This window comes from Mirounga angustirostris, unplaced genomic scaffold, assembly GCF_029215605.1.
Source record: "Mirounga angustirostris isolate CCGP_5_RB_7025 unplaced genomic scaffold, mMirAng1.0.hap1 SCAF_7, whole genome shotgun sequence".
Lineage (NCBI taxonomy): Eukaryota > Metazoa > Chordata > Mammalia > Carnivora > Phocidae > Mirounga > Mirounga angustirostris.
This window is the reverse complement of record NW_026991715.1, coordinates 102,627,570-102,652,428: the sequence shown is the minus strand read 5'-3', so window position 1 is coordinate 102,652,428 and position 24,859 is coordinate 102,627,570. Positions and strand designations below refer to the sequence as shown.

General features: G+C 35.7%; 1 protein-coding gene across 1 annotated transcript in view; it reads left to right on the top strand.

The window, feature by feature from the left end:
- Window positions 1-14,636: 14,636 nt before the first annotated feature.
- The window catches only part of GABRA1 (gamma-aminobutyric acid type A receptor subunit alpha1), a 58,350-nt gene continuing 48,127 nt past the window's right edge, over window positions 14,637-24,859 (top strand). The window contains exons 1-3 of the mRNA XM_045901796.2: window positions 14,637-15,107; window positions 17,423-17,511; window positions 20,865-20,977. Of these exons, the coding sequence (XP_045757752.1) occupies window positions 17,438-17,511; window positions 20,865-20,977 (187 nt within the window). The 5' untranslated portion in view covers window positions 14,637-15,107; window positions 17,423-17,437. The remainder of the gene's footprint in view (window positions 15,108-17,422; window positions 17,512-20,864; window positions 20,978-24,859) is intronic.

Sequence of the window (24,859 nt, the reverse complement as noted above, 5' to 3'; positions counted from 1 at the left end):
GCTGTCTTTACCTTCCAGACTGTTTACTACAGAAACATCCTTGAAAAAATAATCTGGAACAAAGCAATCATTTTCTCTGCTTATAACATGTGCAGAAATGCTGGAAAACAATAGAGAATTGCCTCCCAATAAGTCCCTCTAACTCTTACAATTCACCCCAATGTCTATTTTGCTCTTCTAGATTTTACCTTTTATATGACATATCCAATTTACTTGTTTACTCTGAACATTTCTGGCTTTCAGGGAACCTACAATCTAATGTTAGTGAATAAGGAAATCCAGAGTTTCCAGCTCCCAAACCAGCATTCCCTACCCCATCTCACTCCCGTGAGCACAGTCTCCTAAATACTTGAAGTGGTTGCCACTCCTTCTTGGAGCTATCTCCCTAAGTATAGTAGACAGGAGGTAGTCAACTCATACTTTCTGATGAGAATGGAGGGTTGGGTGTCTTCTGAAACACTTAGAAATATTAAACCCAGCAGGAGAAGTTCAAGTATGACTGCATTGAGAAGAAATCCTTCATGTGAATCACTAATATTGGAATTTTTAATAACCAGAATATCCCTAATCATCATGGTTCTGATACTTTGGAGTTGGAAATGGGCCTGTCATAGCTTGGAATACAGTCAGTCTATATTTGTAGGGTCAGGATTAGGGGAAGGAAGTTTTTAGTCCATGAGAATCCTAGGCATCGATACCTGAGCTGTCAAGTTTTTGCAAATGTTCAGTTAGGTCTGCTTTATGCATAAGGGATTTGGGGGCTGATATACCGGGAAACAATTTTCTTGCTTAATTATTACAATAAGACACATGGGATTTCAAATTCGAAAAGAAACAGGGAAGAGAATAGGAGCATACACAATTTGAAAATTGCAACATCAACATACTTTCACCTATGCATAGAGCCCTGGAGCCAAGGAGAAGTAATTGTGCATTCTGACTGATTTAACATCAGTATTTCTATAACCTGAATCTTTTAAAATCTCTGTGACTATAGAGTGCTGTATTTAAAATAAGGTTATCTAAAGAATATAATGACTGTTCATACTAATATACATTGGCATCACTTCTTCTAAGAATCTTGAATTCATCCATTAAATCCTAAATTGTACAGTGCATTCAGAGAGACATGTGTTCCCTGATGGGTGCCATTTACATGGCTATTTTGTAAATTCTCCAGTGATGGTGACATACTGGTATTCCCTAAATAAAAACATAATGTCAGTGTCTCCAGTAATAGTATCTATAGTACAATTTGCTTTGGACTATTGATTTCTAACCTCACTGTGAGGAAGAAATATTAATCTCAATCCATAAAAATTTAGAAACTGAATATCAGAAAGGTTTTATTATAGTGATGATATAATATTAATGAGTAGAAATAGTATCAGTAACATTAAAAAGTGTTCATTGAGCATTTATCATGTGCCATGCACTGTGCTAAGCACTTTAAGTTATCTAATTTAGGCTTCTTAAGAAAAAATTGGCTCTTATTCCTAATTTTCAGATGAAGAATTGGAAATACAAAAAAGTTAAGTAACTTGTCTCAGCTCAGTAATTAGCTGAGTTCAGACATGACCCGTGTTTCCCTGAAACTGCTTTACTGTTCTCCTGTTGGACTTTTATTTCACTGAGTTTTGAACAGAACATCTCTGCCATCTTTATGCCCATCCAAGACTGGACACTTAGCCCCTACTGCCAACATCTACTCTCATTTGATTTCAAGAGAAAAAAGGAAATCCTTTCTACAACCAATCTGGAGACAGATGCATGCCCACACTACACAACTGTCAAGTTTATCTTTGCTTACCTACTCTTCTGAAAGGCAAACCTATTTTAGCTAAGTGAAAAATAAGAAATGCTAATCTCATCTACCACAGCTTAATAGTAAATGTAATGATCAGAGTTTTAAACTTAGAAGTGTTTTAGTAACTGATCTTTTCATCCTTTAGATAGAAAGCTAGGTTTTCAGGGTGCCTAGGTGGCTTAGTTAGTTAAACATCCAACTCTTGGTTTTAGCTCAGGTCATGATCTCAGGGTCCTGGGATTGGGTCCCACATTGGTCTCTGTGCTCAGCATGGAGTCTGCTTGAGGATTCTCTCCCTCTCCCTCTGCCTGTCCCTCCTCTCTCTCTCTCTCTCTCTCTCTCAAATAAATAAATGAATCTTTAAAAAAAAATAGAGAGAGAGGTTTTCAACCCATAGAAAACAGATGCCCAAAGTCGAGTTCTATTCATATATGGAAGAATTGTTTTTCTTTCTTCATACAAAGATGCAAAGCAGAATTATAATTCTCTCCTGACCATGAGGCTGTTTCTTTAATGTTTCCATAAACACTAACTTATGATAGTACATTTTTTAGGAGTGAAACAAAGAAATTTGTGTCATTTAAATTTACTCTCTATTTAAAACTTGCTCTTCTTGCCAAGGCTGTGTGTGTCAGGGGGCGGAGGCAGGGGGTGGGGAGACAACCTTTCAAATGAGAGAAAAGAACATGCTTAATAGGGATTTGGAGATGTTTACTTACATAACTGTTGTGGAAAACCACACAGCCAAACTTACACATGCTTCAACATAAGGAAGAGGAGGTGATTCATTTAACAATAGAACTGTGAGAATTATGTGACCAGTGAAGAGTTCCAAGGTCTATAGGCAGAGAGCTAGGTGAAGAGCTTTGGTTCCCATCAATGTGATGCTAACATATTTAAACATATGCTCCCTAGGGTATCCAGCAGGCACATACACACACACACACACACACACAAAAAAAAAAAAAAAAAAAAAAAGGAAAGAAAAGAAAAAGTGGCTGTAAGGCTCCAGACTGGTAATATTGTAAAATGATCTGAGATTTATAACGCACCAGAGAGTTTTTTATACTCAACCATGTCTGTTTAGTTGATTGACAGCCTTTATTTTTTGATCATTTATTGTTGAGTTTACAGTAAACCTATAAATATTTCATTTGGAGTAGTGCCTAAGATTGTGAACTAAGTATCTTATTTCTGAAGGGAAGTTTCACTCCTGGATCACTATGTAATTAGGAAGATGAAGAAAGTGAGTCTGAATTTCTAGCACTGTGCTACCATTTCCTCTTCAACTTCTAAGACAAGTGAATGAAATCTCAGCAATTTTGAGAATCCAACTCTTTCTGGGTGATAACAATTACAATAAAAAACCTAGAGTCACAATTCTGAGGTTAGTGTCAATGTTTCATTTCTTCTGTATCCAGGAAGCTAAATCATATCGCTTTTCTTTTTTTCTTTTTATTGTTTTATAAAAAATTTTACAAAAGGTATACATACACAAAAAATACTATATGGAAAGGATAAAATTAAAAGGTGTGATCTTTATTGACAGCTCTATGTATCTGAATGTGTACCATTTCAGACCTATATTTTTTTTTAATTTTTTTTTTTTTAAGATTTTATTTATTTGCGAGAGAGAGAATGAGAGACAGAGAGCATGAGAGGGAGGAGGGTCAGAGGGAGAAGCAGACCCCCCGCTGAGCAGGGAGCCTGATGCGGGACTCGATCCCGGGACTCCAGGATCATGACCTGAGCTGAAGGCAGTCGCTCAACCAACTGAGCCACCCAGGCGCCCTCAGACCTATATTTTATGTTGTTATATGTATTTTACAAAACAGTAATCATACTATTTATATGTTTGCTTTTTTGATGTAGCAATACACTGTAAGTATCATTTTATGTGAATGGGTCAAAATTTACTTCATTTTTTAAAGTACTACATATAATTTCATGATATGAATATACTAAAATTTATTCAATTTCTTCCCTATTTTTGGACATTTAAGATGCCTCTAATTTTAGGGGCATTTACAGATAATCCTACATTAAGCTTTCATCTGCATCTGGGCCAGATCTATTTAGTTTATTTACTATAGTTTCCTCATGTACATTTTTATATCTGATAGAACAATCCCTATGCCTAGGATTTTCTCCCAAAAATATTTTGATGATTTTGTTCCTATTTACTCCTCAGAAGAACTTTTGAATTGACTTACACAGTTCTAAAAATAAACTGATTAGATTATTCAGGATATTTGTAAAGATTTTGAATGAAATAAATTCTAGAAACTCAAAGGCAGTAATAATTATAGACATGGATTTTGCAAGTGGGTATGAGAAAGTGAAGGCAGTAGACCTGAGCAGGTGAGTCCTTTAATACCGTGTGCTGTTAAATGAGGAAATCTCAGATTTGGTTTTGGATTTGGAAACTAGATCAAAATAAGGATCTATACAAAGGATAGTTACTGAGCCTTCTTTCAGTAAAAATGTCATGAACAAATAACTACTTAATATTGTCCAGGAGTCATTTTTGTTAAGACCTTTATATAAAATTTTAGTTTTGTGTGGTATTTGGTGTGCTGAGCTCTGAAGACTATACTTCTCTTTATGTCTTAATGGGCTTCAAAAGCGGGGCGCCTGGGTGGCTCAGTCATTAAGCGTCTGCCTTCGGCTCAGGTCATGATCCCAGGGTCCTGGGATCGAGCCCCGCATCGGGCTCCCTGCTCGGCGGGAAGCCTGCTTCTCCCTCTCCCACTCCCCCTGCTTGTGTTCCCTCTCTCGCTGTGTCTCTCTGTCAAATAAATAAATAAAATCTTTAAAAAAAAAAAAAAAAAGCAGAAGAGAGGGGGCGCCTGGGTGGCTCGGTCGTTAAGCGTCTGCCTTCGGCTCAGGTCATGATCCCAGGGTCCTGGGATCGAGCCCCGCATCGGGCTCCCTGCTCAGCGGGGGTCTGCTTCTCCCTCTGACCCTCCCCCCTCTCATGTGCTCTCTCTCATTCTCTCTCAAATAAATAAATCTTAAAAAAAAAAAAAAAGATTACCATTTTATAGGGGCACCTGGGTGACTCAGTCGTTAAGCGTCTGCCTTCGGCTCAGGTCATGATCCCAGGGTCCTGGGATCAAGTCCCACATCAGGCTCCCTGCTCAATGGGAAGCCTGCTTCTCCCTCTCCCACTCCCCCTGCTTGTGTTCCCTCTCTCGCTGTGTCTCTCTCTGTCAAATAAATAAATAAAATCTTTTTAAAAAAATGTGCTTTAAAAGAGAAGGGAGTTTAGCAACTTTAGATTTAGCATGATTTTTCAAAGGGAAAGACTGATAAAATTGGGGATTACAATTTCAAATATTGCAAACACTTCCTCTACCTGTTCCCATATATTAGAGTGGAGGAGCTGCTCTACAGTCTAAACAAATTTAGTCCTAAAATATTTGGGTTTTCTCTGACCTTTTTTTGGTGACTCACAAGCTCTTCTCAAGGAAAATATTAGCCCTTCTTCTATTTGTTTTTTTTTTTCTTTTGTTTTTATATATTGCTCACAACAAAATCACACACTTATTTTTAAAAGTGAGAGGTGAGGTAGGCAAATTTTCTAATGGATTTTTTTTTTTTTTTAGTTTATGGGGCCTTCCATGAGAGTGTAAATGGGAGATTGATGCTGTTTTGCCTGGGAACAGGGCTTGTATTTTTGTTCTCCTTAAGCCTTTGACAAAGGCTTCTGAACCTTGACTGACCTTCCCCAACCACGTTCTTCCAAAACCACAAGGCAATTCTCCTGAATTCGCTGACTTGCTTGGGAGCCTGACAAAAATTTCTCCAGGCACTGAAATCATGATTTAAACATATGGCTGTCAGACTAACTTAGGACAGTTCAATCCCTGAAATAGCTAGTTTTCCTAGAGGTATCAAGTCTCTCAAGGTCACTCAAAGAGTAACTATAATATTTTAACATGGTTCACAGAACTAATAATGAAGGAAAAGAACAGAACAGCAGTCTAGTGAAGCTGGTTTTCAAACATTTTTTCTGACTTCTGCCTTTATTCCACTTTGGCAGTTTAGAAAAGCATACATTTAACTGAAAATAGCTTATAGAAAGAATTGTAAAACAAACAAAATGCTCTTCATGATTTTCAATCCAGGAGTAGTTGATATTTGTGTTTAATTTGAATTCTAAAACATTGATATGATTCAAATGGTCTGTTATGGAATGAACCTCCTTGATAAAATCAAATATTCCCACACAAATTAATAAAATCAAAAGCATGGTATAAAAAAATGAATCTCTGCAAGACTTGTCCCTGATCCTTTCTTTGTCTAGTAAAAGTTACTTTTCATTTTCAGAATTTGCTGAATCCATAAGAAATAATTTGCCTTTCTGTGTTCCCTTCTAGAATTTCTGAACTGCTTCTTCCTTCAGGGGTATCTATCTACTCCAATTGTCAGAAAAAGAGTAAGACGTAGTAAGAGTAGATCATTTTTCTTAACTTCTAATTTGTTCATTAATTTTTATCCCATTTATTTTGTATTCCATTTTATCTGATTTTAATACTAAGCCATCCTATATTTTGACTAAACCTACATCATCTTATTGGCAAAATAGTTGAGAAGTTGGATAGAGAGAATTTTTCACCTCCTGTTGTGGAGTTATGGTTGAGTCTTGCAGTTGCTTCCGCCTTAAGCATTTTATGTCTTATGTTCTACCACCTGCTGAGTCGAATTTCTCTGAAATAATGAAGTCACTTTCCTTGTAAAAGCCAATGCTTTCTTGCTTCAGGCAATAACTATATGATTAAAAAAAATCAAATGGCCAATCTGATATTTAATAAATTTGGGCTGAATGAGTTGGTCCAACTGCAAAGCCATAACTTAATTGGTTGCCATGTATAAAAACTTAATATTTGAAAAGCTAAGAAATGTTTTAGGGAAAGTTCCATGTTATCACAAATGGTTAAGGTGTAAAGATTTTGTTAATAATAACCATAGTTACCAACTGTTGAAAATATTTTAATGTATTACCTACTTTATGGCTATTATCTCATGAATATTCCATGTAAAATGAAGTTATTAATCCTCTATTACAAAAAACGAAACAGAAATTCAGAAAAATTAAGTGGCTAAACAGTAAGTAATTGACAGAGAAAGAAAAAGTCTGACTCCAAATTCCACTTTCTTAAATATGTTATTCTGCTTCCCTGTACTAAACATTTTTAAAATTTTAATTCATAGAATTACATTTCTTCCCAAACCGCAAACTGTGATCAGAAATATATTCATGAGGGCGCCTGGGTGGCTCAGTCGTTAAGCGTCTGCCTTCGACTCAGGTCATGATCCCAGGGTCCTGGGATCAAGTCCCACATCGGGCTCCCTGCTCGGCGGGAGGCCTGCTTCTCCCTCTCCCACGCCCCCTGCTTGTGTTCCTGCTCTCGCTATTTCTCTGTCAAATAAATAAATAAAATCTTAAAAAAAAAAAAGAAATATATTCATGAGTCTCTCATGACAGTTCTACTCCCACCCTATGAGGAAGGGACCTACCTTCACTTACCTTATAATCATTAGTTTTTGGAAGCCACAAAATCAATGTCTTCATTGGGTTCAAATCTGGGCCCTGAATTATGAACCAGGTGTGTCTAGGAAAGTCCACTATTCTTTTAAACCAAGGTTCTCTGTCTGTGAACAACATTATTGCAAGACTGCAATAGCAAAGATTATGTGGGGGGAGAAAAACAACACAGTTTCTGGTATACTTTAGCTACTAAATAGGAGATCATCTCTTTTATGGGGGGAGGGGGAAGCATTTTAGAATTCATTCTCTCACCTCCTTAAATGAAATTTAAGAACGGTCCACTTTATGTTGAAATTCTAATACTAAATGTGAATAGTAACAAACAGTAAGCCCACTCTATTGCTTTCAGAACCACACTTTACATCTTTCAAAGGCAATTATGTGCTGTCTGTCATCTTTATAAGCAGATGAAGTGTGGAACAAGTAAATCTAGCTTCACTTGTCATCTTGATCCTTTATGTTAAGTTGATACTGGTCTATATGGTTTCTGATGTTGTATGTCTTTCCCCATCTAGAGCAATGCTTTCTGGGCTAAATCTCCATTTCTCATGGGGGATGGTCCACATTCCTGAGATTTGCATGGGCTGATTATTTCATAAATGAAATTACTCAAGAGTAATTATTACTCATCTCTAAAACTCTTTTGTTCCCTCCTAACCCTGCCCAACATCATATATATAATTAAAATGGAAGTTGTGGAATTTTCTCCAAGAGAAAGTATGCTGAATGTTCTTATAAGCAAAATAGGAAGTGAGTTAGGTTGAGATTGTTTAGTTGTAAATTATAGTCAAAAAATTTAATTGGTTCTATGTTCTACATTTAACACAAGGACATTAGATAATTTGGGATATATTTATGACCAACCATAATAAAAATGCATCCATATCTACAAACTCATTTTCATTTGACTCCACAGAACACAATTATTGTAAACATCAAAAATTGGGAGCTACTGAACAGATGGGGCATTAGTGTCTTAATTCTTGATCTTTGTTCTAGTAAATCCTTCCATTTCATATCCTTTCCACAAATCCTATGGCCATTCAGGGCATGATGAATGATTTTTTTTTTTTTTTGATGAATGATTTTTTAAATGCTGCTTTAACGTTTGTGTCACTTTTTATGTTTTATGATTTCAAACAAATATGTAAATGAAGCTGCCCAACAGGATAATGAGGCCATGTTAAAATCCTCAAATATTCTAAACTAGGTGTATCCTTATCATGTCAAAAGATTCTGCATAAACTAAATGCAATTTCTTGGTACCAACATGCCTTTTTTTTTTTTTTTTACTGTTTCTGATAAGTAATCTTTCTAAATTGATTCCCCAACTCAGATCTTTATTTTTCCTTTCTGTATGCTAGACACTTAATAACTGATATTGATTGAAGAGCTATTCATTATGTTCACCTTAACAGAGAAAAATAAGGGCAAATATGCATTCTAATGAGTTAGAGGAGTTTACCCAGACTATGTGTACATATACACACTTGAAGTTTACCAAAGAAGACACATCCTGAATGGCTTAATGTTACCATAAAAATAGAGAATGCGTGTTTCCTCAATTCAAGTTATATAGGATATGCCATTTAAAAAACCCAATCTAGAGTTGTGACAACATTTTAATAGACTATGCTCATTTTCTTACCTCCCTCCTGACTTGCATTGCAGTCTTCACATTGCTAATGGAATCTAGAGTCTAAAATCTTCTCAAAGTTTTGAAAATTATTGATACTTGATATTTGAAAATAAATAATTCTTACACCTATCAGCTTATTATCATTCCTCTGAACTCTGAGTAAATCTGCGTTTTCTTGCCTGGGTTGATGTGTTTGACATCTGTGAAAAGAAAAGATGTTGAAAGAAAATGGGTGAATCTGGGTTACACGTGAGTTGCTGATAAACTGAAAACTGCCACAAGAAAACTGGGCACTGTCCTAGTTATGTTACTATTAAAAAGAGTCTGGCTCTCACATATATGTTTTATTCCTAAAAGGTATTAGTTGTGTTTTTCTTAAATCTTATGGGAAAACGTTGTAAAATGTCCCTTGGGGGGGGGGGTCTGTGGCTGACTGTAGAAGCTGTGGTTGAAGCATGTGTTGTGGTTGGTTCTGTCTTGGAGCTGACTCCAAATTTCCTGGTTTAGAGTGTATGTTAAATATTCAATGCCTAAGGCAGGTGTAGTGAGAAGCATTCTTCTTCTCAGAACACCTTAGAGATAAGAATATGGGCCTGGGATTAAGCCTGGCATATAAGCCAGCTTGTTGTGGTATCTTGGCCAATAATGGGAGTTCGTGTTTCAGTTAAATCTAATATATAATAGGGATAATAGAATCATTATTGTGAGTTATATGAAGATGCTGTGCAGAATGGATTACAGTGCTTGAAAAGTAATGAATTTGCACTGAGATAAAAGAGAGTGAAGGAAAGTGGCATTCATTGGATACCTCCTAGGTGTATGCAAGAGGACTATGTGACTCATTTGTTTTCCCATATAATGCCACAATCAGCAAATGAGGTAACATTACCTCATTTCATTTATTTTTTTCAAAGATTTATTTGTTTATTTTAGAGAGAGCGCGCATGAGTGGGAGGAGCAGAAGGAGAGAATCTGAAGCAGACTCTGCACTGAGCATGGAGCCCCATGTGGAGCTTGATTTCACAACCCTGAGACCACGACCTGAGTGGAAACCAGGAGTCCGTCACTTAACCTACTGTGCCACCCAGGTGCCCATAGCATTACCTCATTTTAAATCTTCGGAAAATGCGGTTCAGAAAAGTTCAGCAATATACCAGTGGTCATGAAGCTATTAGATACCAATGACTTCAGATATATATCCATGTGTGCCATGCTAACCCAGGTTCTACTTCTACAAAGATCACAGGTTTTTCCTTACATAATCTTTGATCTGTTAAATTGATTGGGGCAGACAATCTCTAAATCCCTTTAGAGTGCCAAACATTTATGAGTCAAATATGAGAAAATGTTGATTTTGTTTCTATTATACATACCCTGTCTCTCACTATGCTAAGATGTCAAACCAGCCTTCTAGCATGGGTAAAAGGAATTTGTCTAAGTAACCCAGATGACAAAGGTGTCTAGGTGAAGGTACAAAAAGTACTCTATTACTTAAATCACAGTTCTTTTTCCCACTGAGCTATTATTTCAGTACCAATTAGAATAGAAGGTATAGCCCTCTGGATGTGCTTATATAGTTCATTAGCAAGATGGTCTGTATGATAAATAGGGAATTAGAAAAGGGGGGCTAATTTAGTGAGTATAAAAATTCCATTTTAGGGGCATCTGGGTGGCTCAGTCATTAAGCATCTGCCTTCGGCTCAGGTCATGATCCCAGGGTCCTGGGATCAAGCCCCACATCGGGCTCTCTGCTTAGCGGGAAGCCTGCTTCACCCTCTCCCACTCCCCCTGCTTGTGTTCCCTCTCTCGCTCTCTCTCTGTCAAAAAAAAAAATCTTAAAAAAAATTCCATTTTAATACCCAAGTGTATATATAAATAAATGTAGGTGGCATCATGTTTAACTGCAACCTGTACATTTATTGTTGCAGAATGATAACCATGTTTCCTACATGTTAAAATGTACTTTAGCATACATATCTAAGCCATGCAAAGACATTAAAAAGACCACTTTATTCTAGATTTCAGTTGACACTTATTTGATATCTCATTATTTTTACTTGCTTCTTCTCCCTCACCCCAAATTATTTTGTAAATGATAAAAAGCCACACTGAATTAATGAGAACACTCTTGCTACTTTTTTTCTCATTTGGTTAACATTTAGTTGGAGAAAGTAAAAACATTTTTGTTGAAAAGAATCAGTACCACTTCTTCAATTAGGTCAGGGCTTCCTGCCATTTAAAATTGACAGAAAAAGCAAAATGTACCAGACTACAACACTGGAAATAGAGCTATTAGGCCTCCCCAGGATCTGTGGTCCTAGGTGTGACCTCAAATCCCTTCTGCCTACAACCAGTGATGGTTTAGAGGTCCTTTGAGGGAGTGGCCTCGTAAGAAGGAAAATAGCAGAAACCTCTGAAACACTAAAGTAAGCCTGACACTGTGTTGCAGTTTGATGCACTAAACCAGCAAAAGAAAGAATCTTGTCCCGAACAAATATGTTTAAAAAATGTTCAGAGGTAGGTTTTATGTAACTGATATGAAAATGGTAAACATAGATAAAAGATGAATAAAACAGATTTTAACGTGAACTTACAACTGTATAGTAATTAAGGAAATAAAAGTAATGTAGAAGGGTGGTTAAGAAAATAAGCTTTGAAGTCAGAAGATCTGGGTTTGCATTCTAGCATGAACATTCCATACCTATGTAACCTTTGGAAAATCTCTCACTCTCTCTAATCCATAATTTATTGAATGATTTGTAAAGCAGGTATATTAAGACGATCTCTCACAGACATGTTTTGTGAATTAAAGTAAATGGTTTATGCAAATTTGTTAGCATATTACTTGGCACCAAGTAAACACTTTAAGAATATTAAATATCATGAACATAAGAATAAAAAAAATTAAATATCATGGTTATTACTATTTCAAAAACTTACTTCAGTCAGATGCACACACACTTTGAAGGGATTTATTCCCCTAGGTAGAAGAAAAAACAAGAGTGTCACCAATTATCTAAAAGATTCAATATAACAAGACAACATAAAGTAATTATTTCCTTGCCATTAATTTCTTATATTATTTCTTTTATTTATTCCTTGGTATTATGTGCATATGTTAATGATACCTTGATGGGAAATAATAAACACACTGATAATATAGAGTTGCAATTGCTATTTTTGGAGTAGAAAAATTATCAATGTTTTAAACAGCCACACTTTATTTATTAAATTCATTTATTAAAAACATATGTCCCGGGGCCCCTGGGTGGCTCAGTCGGTTAAGCGTCTGCCTTCGGCTCAGGTCATGATCCCAGGGTCCTGGGATCGAGTCCCGCATCGCGCTTCCTGCTTGGTGGGGAGCCTGCTTCTCCCTCTCCCTCAGTCTGCTGCTCCACCTGCTTGTGCTCTCTCTCTCTCTCTCTCTCTGTCAAATGGATAAATAAAATCTTAAAAAAAAAATATGTCCCAAAACAAATCATACATATATCATCTACTAAAAACTGCCTTGTTTTACTTAGAGGATCATAGTATGGACATTGCCATTTCCATATATGCATTATAGTTTTAAGATAAACCCAATAATTATTTATAAATATTTATTGTTTTAAAACATATGGAAATGCTGTGCAGTTGTATCCTGTTGGATAGTCACATAACATTTAATCTGAAGAAATATGTGATTGACATTGTTCTCAGAGTATTTTGCAAATGATAACGTTTCAGTAACTGTAATTGAAAAAAAGCAATCAGTAGAGTGATTTGTTGTATGGTATTAGATATAGGATATAAAGTTATTCCCATTTGCAGAGGAGAATAGAAGGAGCTGTGACAGTTTTACCAGGAGGGGGAAAAAAAAAAAAGATGAAAAGATTACATTTCTAGGACTATCAGTCTTTGTTGAATCAAAACAAACTATGGAATTGCATTTTATATTGTCAGGTAAGAAAACAGTATTTTCTAATTGTTAACCCAGGGTTTCAGAACTATACTGAAGTGAGTTTTATTCTCAGAACTGCTCAATAAGTAAGTGAATTAATGGATAAGTACATAAGTAAATAAAAATTGAGTAATGTCATATAGGGAAGCTGTGATGATCCTCAATGGATATCTTTAAGAATACATTGACCTTTGTCCTATCTGAACAGAGTAGGCAACATAAGATGATCTTCAAATCTCTCTTCCTTGAAGATTTATTTCTAAAATCATTTCCCAGTAACATTTCCCTTGAAAACTCATGATTACCAAGCCCGATTCTGAATGTGGTCATCAATTTTATTTTCCTTGTTTTTTTTTCAATAGGCTAGGTTTATTTTCAATCACCTGTCCTAAGTTTTAACCACCTAAGCTGGTTGCATTGCAGCACAAGGTCAAGGAAGGCTTCTAGCCTCAAAAACCAGTGAGTGGTATAGACTGGCCATTTAGGTTTCTCTTTACTTTGCCAAGCTCCGCCCCTATAAAAAAAAAAAAGTCTCCTCTGCTAGAAGTCTTCTTGGGCAAAATAACTAGGGAGCTCAAATTTCGGACCTTACTCATCAGCAGAATTACCTGGAGGCACCTTATCTTTTCAGCGCGTCCTACCTAGTCTGGCACCAGTACTGAAGGGACAGTTTCCAGGGCTTCAGGCCATTTCAGAAAGCACCCATCTAAAAAAAAAAAAAAAAAAAAGAAAAGAAAGAAAGCACCCATCTCCTCTGTGCTACAAACACCCATTCACAAAATCCGAAGAGAGAACTACGTTGCCCCTGGTTCCTTGGAAATTTAGTTAGATTGATAGTGAAACACACCCTCCTTCCCTAAGTGTATAATTATTCGTGGGTGGAGAGTCACCAGGGAGGGTAATAGAAGAGGGCAGGAAAAAAAAAAAAAAGTAGAAGACGGTTTTGCCTGACTTCTACAATCTTTTTGTTAATCTTCTCTCCTCCCCCTCTCCATTTTCCTAATCCAGAGAATGATGGAGTTCGAGGCAAGGGAATGATTCCGGAAATGGAGATATGACTCTCAAACCTAGAAATGATCTGGGTGATTTATTTAAAGTTAAACACTCCTCGTCTTGGGAACCCAGCACAATTCTTATTCAAAGGAGCCTGTGTTTCCTCCTTCATAACAGTAACAGTTGCTTCCAGAGATTAAAAACCCTGTTCCGGAGCGCGTTTCTTGCTGCCCTCTAAGCTACTGACGAAGGAGGAGTGGAAAGCACTCACAACCTGTGAAAGTGCGAAAGCCTCGAAACCTGGGGGCCAATTCCCTACTGGCCAGAACTCTTCTCCTCCATCCCTCATCATTCGTGACTCCGCAAGACACAGGGACTCAGACGTGTGTGTGGGAGTGCGTGTGAGGGAGGCAGGCGAGAGGACAGTGGCTCTCCACATGTGCAACCCTGCAGCTCCCTGCATTCATTCAGATGCATGCAGTGGTTGAATCTTTGATCAAAGCTGGACTAGTTACACTGATCAGTTGTTTTTTTAATGGACACACCTTAAAATAGTGTTCATGAATTGAAAGTGTGATTCTGAGTGGAGTCCCTAGGTCTCTAACCCTTTCTACCCTTTCCTCCCCCCATTCCTACTCCCCCACAAAAAAAAAAAAAAAAAGAAAAGAAAAGAAAAAAGAAAGAAAGAAAGAAAAAGAAAGCTTGCAGCAGATTGTAGAAGGATTTGAGTCTGCAGCCAGAGAGAAGGGGATTAGGGCCAGAGCGGTGCAAGTTAAATTGTGCTGCATATAAAAAATGGGCGGATTGGTCTCCAGATCCAGAGGCTGGTACCACCTTCCTTTCTAAAATAAAATCTCTCTGGCATGAAGTCACCGCCTATTTCACATCCGGTTTGCCCTGGGACGTATTACTACTGTCTTGGTTAAGAGAAATCTTTTGTTGTATAGCTGCAGATCGGATACTGGGAAGCAAATTTGGGTGTGAAATCTTCAGCAAAGGAGCACGCAGAGTCCATGATGGCTCAGACCGAGTGAGTGAGAGGCAGGGCGAGGACGCTCCTCCGCTCCCGGCGCGCCCGGACTCGCGGACTCGCGCTGGCTCCAGGCTCTCCGCGATTTTCTCTCGCACACTTTTCCCGGGTCTTGAGCGATCCTGTGCCCAGAGGGGGCCCGAGGTAAGTGCGGCTTCGGACCTCTACACACTGAGCTTTGAACGTGGCTTTTCCTAGCTGGAGAGACAGGAATGCTAGAGAAAAAAAGAGAAAGAGGGAACAGGACAAGAGCCTAATCCCATAGCAGGTAGAAACAACGAATGTTTTTCTTTCAGGGTGAAAACCGCAGCGATGTAGAAGCATTATTTTCCCCCCCTCTGTATCTCTTCTTTTCTTTCCCCCTTTCTTAGGCAGATATGAATTTATTCCGCGGGGTGGGTGGTGACATGTTGTTTTGATTCCTTTTTTTTTTTTTTTTTTTTTTTCCAAGAGGTAGCTGAGATGAGCTGGGGAGGGGCTTTGGGGGGCATCATCTAAAGTTAAGATGCTGGGACAGAAAGCCTGTCTTAAGGTTCCAACCTAGGGAAGGCACTCTCACATTCTGGCTGCAAAAATGCCTCTTTTCTCCTTTCCAGTGGACGCTGCTAAAATGCCCTCTGGTGTAGGGGTCTTTCTGGTTCCGAACATGAAAAACTCAACTTATCATTTGATATGGGTGGCATGGGATATGGGTGTTTGGAGGGTGTGTGTCTGGTGGGGGAAGGTGGAAGGTGGAAAAGGGTAAGGAGGCAGTTTAGCATTTCTTTTAAACTATTATGCTTGTATTTGCAAGAAACTTTCTTACTCAACAACTCAAGTGCCATGATAGGTTTGTTTTTCTCTTTAAAATGCCAGAGGAGGACAAAAAGCTATGGTACCTTATCTTGGGATTTTGTTTTGTTTCATTTACCCCTTCGGAAATCACCCTTTTTTAATAAAGACCAATAATTATTAAGAGGGTAGGAGAAGTTGCTTTTCCTTCATAACAGATGTTGAAGATTAATGCAATGATGAATTATAACTGTGCAATTTAGATGCAATATTTTAATGTAATGATATTTATCTAATATTTCTTGTCATCCATGCCAAAACCAGTGACTAAATTAAGTAAAAACTATGAAGCTCACAGCTCTTATATGTAGATCTAGACCATTTCACTCTAAACACATTAATTATGTTTCATTGCTTACATGCCTGTTTGTAATGGTTTTTACTGATATAAATGATCCCCAAGAGTGTGGAAAGCATTTGTGTAGATGTACTTAAAGGCATACCACATTAAACCATAGAGTGGTCAATGGAAAACATACTTTAAAAGAAATGCAATCCATTAATCACTGACTGTACTAAGGAGTATAGATTCAGGGAAGTGCTAATAAATACCTTTAATATTTCTCATGTTATAACTGCCATTAATTGTAGCACATTAAAAATAAAGTGTTACCATATCTGCTCCTTAACGAGGTAGTGCACCGATTTTTAAAAATTGACTCCACAAATAGATCATAATTTTTTGAAATTCTCTAAGCTTTCCACACTCCTCCTTTCCTCCAGCATCCCACTATCAAGTCTAAAATTCAACAATCAGATGGTGATTGACTGCACTTTACCTAAGAGGGAAAAAAGATTCCCGTATTCATGCAAAGCAAAGCACTCCAGCTTCCATCTGTTTGAGATGAAACATTTTCTAGCGGCAACCTGGCAGAATATAAGAGGGCTTAAAAGATATGTGTGGGCATGTTTGTATGCATTTACGTGAGGGTGGTTTGTGTGTTTGAGAGAGATCAGCACATGGCTTGACTGTAAAGTGTGTCCTTTAGCCTCACAGAAGCATTAGTGAGCATATTTAACAAGGCAATCACAGGCAGAGAATATAAGCACGACTTCAGCATTCAACAGTGTGTTTCCTATTTTTTTTTTTAAGATAAATACAGTTGCTTCTGAAATCAAGGTACATCCAGAATTCAAAGATGAATTCAGTCATCGAAGCATATTAACCTACCCCATCTCAGCTCCAAAGCATGCTTTCCCCGTTGTAGACACCAGCTTAAAAATTTCAATGCACAATTCAGGCAGGGAAACTCCAATCAGAAAGGTCAAAATTTTCAAGTGATAAACAACAAGAAGAGAGCAATTCACACTATATTAGAAATAAAAAACCTAGAGGGAAAAAAAACTCACAGTTTTTATGTTGAGCAATATTGTCACCTGAAAGCATTTCAACTTGTATTCTTTTACAGGAGAAATTAAGACACTGATATATTTCTGAATGGAGGAATGGAAGGGAAAGTGGAGAATGGATGGTCCAGGTTTCCATTGCTTCCAATGAGGTGTCATATCCCAGTGAGGTCATTTCCTGACTTCAAAGCATTCATCTGAACTGCCTCAGTCAGCCCTAGTGGTTATAAACCTGATGTTTCTTGCAAGAGACATTGATCTCTACTTGTTCTACTTTTCAGCTCCACAAGCCCGCGATGAAGAAAAGTCTGAGTCTCTCTGACTATCTTTGGGCCTGGACCCTCCTTCTGAGCACATTGACTGGAAGAAGGTGGGGGCACTTTATTTTAAATCTGCATGAGAATTTCTGTAACTTTTCATTTATTCTTTCAGGGGGAAGAAAATGGTCCTTGGATGAATTCATGACTAAGGGAATTCAAAAAACTTAATGGCAATAAAATCCCAACTAAGAATAAAGAAGAGCAGTATGAAAAAAATAGCCATCTTATTTGCATGATGGTTAGAATACACTTAACACGTTTTTGTTTAAGGAATGTATTAATTCAACATTTAAGTCTTAAATTGAACTTTTCACTGTTCAGTTGTAACTGAATGAAATATGTGGTTTCCTAATTCATAGAGAAAGTTACCCCAATTAATGTCTGCATACTCTATGAGTTGATTTTCCAACAAGAAAATTTCTAGCCACATGTAAAGATGATAGAGTAATTTGTGACTGTATCAAAGTAGAAAGCTTAAAATAATATTTGTAATTCGAAAGTCCTAAGTCTCTATAAACGCATGTGCATATTATGTTTTGAAACCATTCTTTGTATAATCAATAGAGGTAGAATACACCAAACAAATATTTAAGAACATTACATAAAATCGAACTTCTCTATTTAAGCGTAACTACTGTGGGGACAAGTTATGAGAAAAATGTAATAATATGCTTAACCATTCTCAAAAATCTGCTAATGATCAAATCAAGCATATAAACATATTATAGTAACAGTGATATAAGTGACCAAATATTTCAGATTCTTCTTTATCTGCTTTAATACTTCTTGCATGGTCTACTCCTATGGCCCTTAAGAAAGTCTTAGACATATTAAAAATACCTAAGCTTCTTCAAGATGTAATGGAAAGTGAACTCTTAACAAGTTAAGGCAGAGAGAAAGAATAATCTGGAAAGATATGAATTTAGGAGGATTTTTTTTAATTGAGAAGTTGTCTGTTTTTATTTTTTGCTGTTGTGTGTGGTAAATAATGACTACCAGATGAAGAGGAGATTCACTATTGCCAGATACTCTTAATCTGAGGAGTTAAATGTTCTCCATTACTTTTGAAAAATTATATGAAGTGTTACTATTGTAATGACCTGTAGATGGAGTTAGTGCACAGCGTTTTATTATATAGTGGTTCATATGGAATCAAAATCAGGTACTGTAACTGACATTTCTCTTCAAATTATATTTTCAGTTTAGGAAACCTTACATTGGCATAAGTGTTTAAGAGCAATAAACAATCTTGATCTTTATCCTGGGGTTATTCTCTGACAGTTATAACTGGACATAGTAAATTAGAAGAGGAGATGAAGAATAACCTGATTAGAAAATCACAGGAAATAAAGATTACTATTCCAATTGGGATAGCAGAACTAGTTTTCTGGGAGGGACGGAAAAGTCTCTTTTGGCATTTGCATTCTGATGCATACAATTGGTGGAAATGACATTTAGAAGATAAAACCGGGGATGAAAGCTTTTCCTGAATTTGGTATAAGCTTCAACACAGAGAAAATGCAGGAAAAGGTAATAGACAACTGCATATTCTAGGAATTGTATCCAGAATCGAATTGTGCTCTGTCACTCACCCCATCTCATCTTTACCCCTTCTTATTTTGCTGCTTTCTTCCTTAGACTACTTGATCAGGCCCTCCTCACAACTTAAAAGTGTACTGGCATTTCTTTTCCACCTTTATCAAGATGACCTTCCTATATCCTTGAAAGATGCATGCATGGCAGTTCGTTTTGTGACGAGTTTTTATAAATAATTGCATTTAGACAACTATTATTGCTTTACTGGTGTTATCTGCTAATGAGACATCCTGGAAGACACAGAGCTCAGTGAAAATTTGACTTCAAAAACTAGTAAGATGTTTAATTTTGCCAAAGGAGAGTAAACCGTCAATCTGTGTGGTATTAATGTTGAATTTAGGAGAATGGAAAATTATTCCATAGAGTTGCATTTCATATATTTAACATCCTGAATAGCTTTTAGTTATAATAGCTTTAATTATTAAATTAAAATTTTATCAGAAAAATGGCCATTGAGCTTTGCCAATATAAAAGTAATTACCTTTTTAAAAATAGTGTTTGTTTTTGAAATGATACTTTCATTATATTTCTTGTTCCTGTCAAATAAGTGAATCCTGGTTTCAGATGTTACTATTTTTTTACATTGATCAGTAAAATAAACTCACAAGAGTGAAGCCAAAAGCATATTAAACAGAGAGTATGAAAGTGATATTTTTGTGGCATTTCTTAGTTTACACTCTGTATTCATTTTTTTTTTTACTCAAGGTCAGAGCTATCATTGAAATATATCAGTGAGTGTGATCCACTGAGATAAAAAGTAAACTTTTCTCTCAAAGGATTTTGGAGATGTCTTCCTAATCATTACATAAAATATGATTCAACGACCATAAATGATAATGTAATTGATAATAAGAAATATACAGTATTTGAACTGTGGTCACTATGTGGTTGAAACTCAAAGACTCGTAATGATAAGGGGTAAAAACTGTACCTGCAACTAGAAAGAAGAATTATAGAAGAATTATAGAAGAATAGGATTAAAGTTTTAGACTAAAAGTTGAAGAAAACAGGGTTCTAGTTCAAGCTCTGCTTACAGATTGCTGTGTTTTCTTAAACAAAACACTAATCCCACACTACAGTTCAGTAAACCATAAATTAAGAATATTGGACCATATCTTTTTCAAGGTATCTTTTACTTCTAATACAGAAATGACAAGAATTCAATTAATTAGAGGTTGAGTAGACACATTGTAAAAATTGTTCATAAAACTTAAGGGGAATGGAAATTACACACTGATTTGAAACTATAATTATCCTAAGAAACAAGTTTTAACTATTTTTCTCATCTAAATATCCTGAAAGAACATCAAAAAAACAAATATATATAAAGTGGATGAAGGAAGTGTATGTTGGTAGGTGAAATCTTAGGCTAATGCTACACGTTAAATTAAATGAAAGCAAAACTACTAATTTGATAACTCATAAATACATATTTTTTTTATTTGGGAAGAAGTTTGCCAGATTTTTTTTCTCCCTAGCATGCATTAACATTCTTGCCCAGAGAAAACATGCATTATAGCATTGTATACATACTGAGATTTATACATTCAGAGACAGAGCTCATTTCCTGTAATTTTCCTTCCATAGTTAGAAATATTAGAATAAAGAGCTTATCATGCCTGATAACAAATATGAGAAAATGGTAAAAATTAAAATATGACTTTTTTTTTTTGCCAGAAGGAATTTTCAAATTAAAATTCAATAGAAAAGGAGATAGGAAAATCTAGGGAAGGCTTTATTTGGGAAAGGGTTTTAATAAAAAAAATTGTATAATTTATATTGTTACCTGCCTTTATGTTTTTTTCAGCTATGGACAACCCTCATTACAAGATGAACTTAAAGACAACACCACTGTCTTCACCAGGATTTTGGACCGACTCCTAGATGGTTATGACAATCGTCTGAGACCAGGATTGGGAGGTGGGTTGCATTATTGTGTTATTATTATTCTTATAGAGAATAGTATCAAATCTTTACTAATGAAGCCTTGCTTTCCTTCTAAATGGTAAAGTAATAAGAATGGCAGCATGTAGTTTAAGGACTAATCCTATTTTTAATAGATTGATCAATGTGAATTCAATTTACTATGGTAATTTTGTGCACATACCTATATGTAGTAAAAGGCAGATACAAACATCTCATAATTACATAAAAAATGTTATTTACTTGGCAATCATAATGTTTTCTGTGCAATTATTTGATTATCCAGGGAAAAAATGAAGATAATATTCTCCCTTCCAGCCCAAAGATTGCATCTACTTCATTTGGCATTGCTATGTTTACATTGAATTCAAGTAGATTATCTCTGAGCCTAATGCTCTAAACATTTATTTTGGAATATTACATATTGATCCACTGTTTTGCATTAGATTAGCACCAACTCTGGGATAAAAGGTGAATGAGGTAGATGGTAATTTTTTTTAACCATGCATTTGAACTTAAACCCTAATTTTCTATAGTAAAAATATGTTTTTCTTTGTATACCAATTAATTAGTTACACTAATGGGTTTCTACTTAGGAAGAAAAAAGCACTTAATAATACAGTATTTATAACAATAAGAGTAAATAGTGCTAGACATTACTCACTTATTTGAATAACATTTGAATAAGATAATCAACCAATTTTACTTAGTTAAACAGAGACTAAGGAAGCCAAAACAAAATATTGATCTCAGACTAAAACAAGGGAAGCAAGGAAATAAATTATTGTTTAAAGTCACACAGGAAACCAAGGTGAGAATCTGTGATTCCCAGCTATAGCTAATGCTGCACCTTCTCTGAAGCCTTTGTTAAAAACTACTTAATAGCAATATTTAAATTGCAATTAAATGATGATATTAAGAAAATCATCTCTTCTTCACTTAGATAGCAAATATATACAAAAAATAAGCTTAAGAATCCAAATTTTGATTTTAGAACTGAATGATAGCATGGATTTAAAATTTTTTTTTTCAATATTTTGGGTAGCGTAATCACATGGATGTGGATCATAGGTCTGTTTTGAGGCGGCCAAACACCATTAGTGTCTCAGAGGTTTAAGGGGAACTGCTTTGTCAAAGACACAACTCAAATATGCGTCAGAGGCCTTACCAGGTGTCTTTTCTTGTCAATTTCAAACATCCATTCTTGGACCTGCTCTACAAATTCCTTCAGGTTTGAATTCCACCTAGTGTTCCTTTAGTACATTCTGAGGAAAAAAATCTTAAGGAACAAAATGTATCGGTCATAAAATGGGATGCATAATTGGGTGTGTGATGTATTACAATAATATTTGTGCATATCTAAACTTCTAAATTGGCTTCAAGAAAATTGTTCTTAATTCATAAAATTTGAAATAAATTACAAAGACTGTAGGTAGGGAAGGAATGCACAAAAAGAAGAAACAAGATAGCAATATAACTTTTAAAAAGTAAGGCTTTCTAGAGTACTAATGGGCATGCATCTGATTCCTCTACTTCCCACTCCATGATATCAATCCCTACTAAATCAACAGAATTTTATAATGCATCTAGGAAACATTGTTTTCATTCTAGTTTAGGAAATGCCTTTTAATACTTTAACATGTAAATATGAGTATCCTCTATAAGCTCTATGCATAATTTTCAGTTTGTTAAAAATTTTAAACACACACACACACACACACAGGCACACACTTTTATGATCAGTTGTATTGTTGTTTGGAGTATAAGTAACAAACCCAGGACTGCTCCTTTACATTTAATTATATATAATAATTCTTAAATAAATGTGTATGTTAACTCTTTAATCAAATATAGTGTAAGCAGGAAGCATTTTACCTACTTCTCATCTGCACACCCAGACTTTGGAGAGCCACAAAACTTGAGGATGCATAATATAGACTAAGAATGAGTTGAAAAGCTAATTTTCAAGAACTGAGATAATGCTAGATCTGTTAACAGAAACAACTGCATTGATTCAACCTGCAACATTACTATTTTGGTAGAATCTACTTTTAATATCTATTTACTCCCCCAAAATAAGAAAAATAGACATGTATTTAAAGAACAGAAATAGTAGTTGGCCAAATGTAGTCTAAGTATATTCTTTTTAATTGAAATGGATATAATGTGCCATGAGAATAGAGAATTTGACTCAAGAAAATTTAAGAGAAGAGATATACTTTAATTTTTGCTAAAGATGACTTTTCTGATATTTATGATTCCTGGAAACAGTGATTTTGAGGATATGGTAGACAAAACAAATTAAAAAGTAGCTCAAATATTTACCTCTGTGTCTATTTTATGTATCATCCTGGGATGTACTACATACAATTAAATCTGATAAATTTGTTCTGAAGAAGCTTTAATACTAAATTTTTGTTAAATATTTTGGAGTGCATCTTTAAACCTTAAGGGGTATACTAACATGTGTTTATTACATGTATCTCCAGAGTCATCAATATTTTTATGTATATTTTGAGAATGTCTCTCCGTCTTTAGAAAACTACACCTTAAAATATTAAATACAGTTTTTAGGTATTTTCAAAAGCATAATCAGCTACAGAATTAAAAAAATATTACCACCATGCTTTCTGGATACTATAAACTGAAATTATTGAATAAATATTTCTCTATAGTTATTTAATTTCATTTCTTTCCATAGATTTCTGCTAAGTATGACATACATTCCAGTAGATCTCCATTGCAGAAATAGACCTTTCTGGTTGTTGTTGTTGTTACATGATCCATTTCCTTTTTTATCTACCCATTTTCATAGATGAAAAGCCCATGTAAAGCAAATACTTGAAAGATTATCAGTTTGTAAGAGGGTAAAAGTTTCCTCTTAACAGCTTCATGATCACCGAGATAATCTCTTGCGAGAGAAATGGGCCCACTCTCTTCTCTATTATGACAAAAGTCTGGTTTTATAAAAAGAATAATGTTATGCAGAAGGCAGGGATATTTTATTCTGAATGTCCTCAGAAGGTATAGAAATGTGATAAGCTGAGACTAATGGAAAAAACTCTTTATGTGCAAATTCATCATGACCTGTTTTTCAGAAAAACACAGTGCCACCCAAAGGCATAGCAATACTCTTTGGAGATACACACCCTGGGTCCAATAACTAAGAAACAAAATATGTGCAAAATATGTAACTTGGTTCACCTAGATGATAGAAATCAGTTTGCAGATATTGTTACACTATTTAAAAACTCTAACTTTTCAGAGCCCAGAGAGCAATCCTGAGAAGACGAAAATGAAAGGATAACATAGAGATATCTGGGAAGGGATTTTCTTCTTTTTCTTTTCTTTCTTTTTTCTTTCTTTCTTTCTTTCTTTCTTTCTTTCTTTCTTTCTTTCTTTCTTTCTTTCTTTCTTTCTTTCTTTCTTTCGATAGAAGACATGAAAAGAAATACAGTGTGTGGAATTCTAATGATGTAATGTACTCTATTTAGGAATGAGAGAAAACAATAATTTGGCCATGTTCATATTTTAAATACAAAGTTAATGAAGGAAACTTTAAATAGACTTGAATTGAAATAATCAGTAGCCAGAAAATACAAATCCAAATTGTCAGAAATTGTGGAATTCATTCTATTTAAAAATCTCTTTTTTTGAGGGCAAGGTGTAGAGGGCCACTTCTTCCTTGCAACCAGGGACTAAAGAATGTTTTTGAAAGGCTTTTGCCTAAAGCATGGTCATTACAGAAGAATAAAATGGTTGGGGAAGGGGAAAAGGTAGAAGCCAGAAAGAATGGCAAGATAGGAAAGAGAAGGTTAGAGAAGAAAAGTGAGCAAAAGGGGGCATTGAAAATAAGGAGAGGGAAGTGAGAGGGATAGA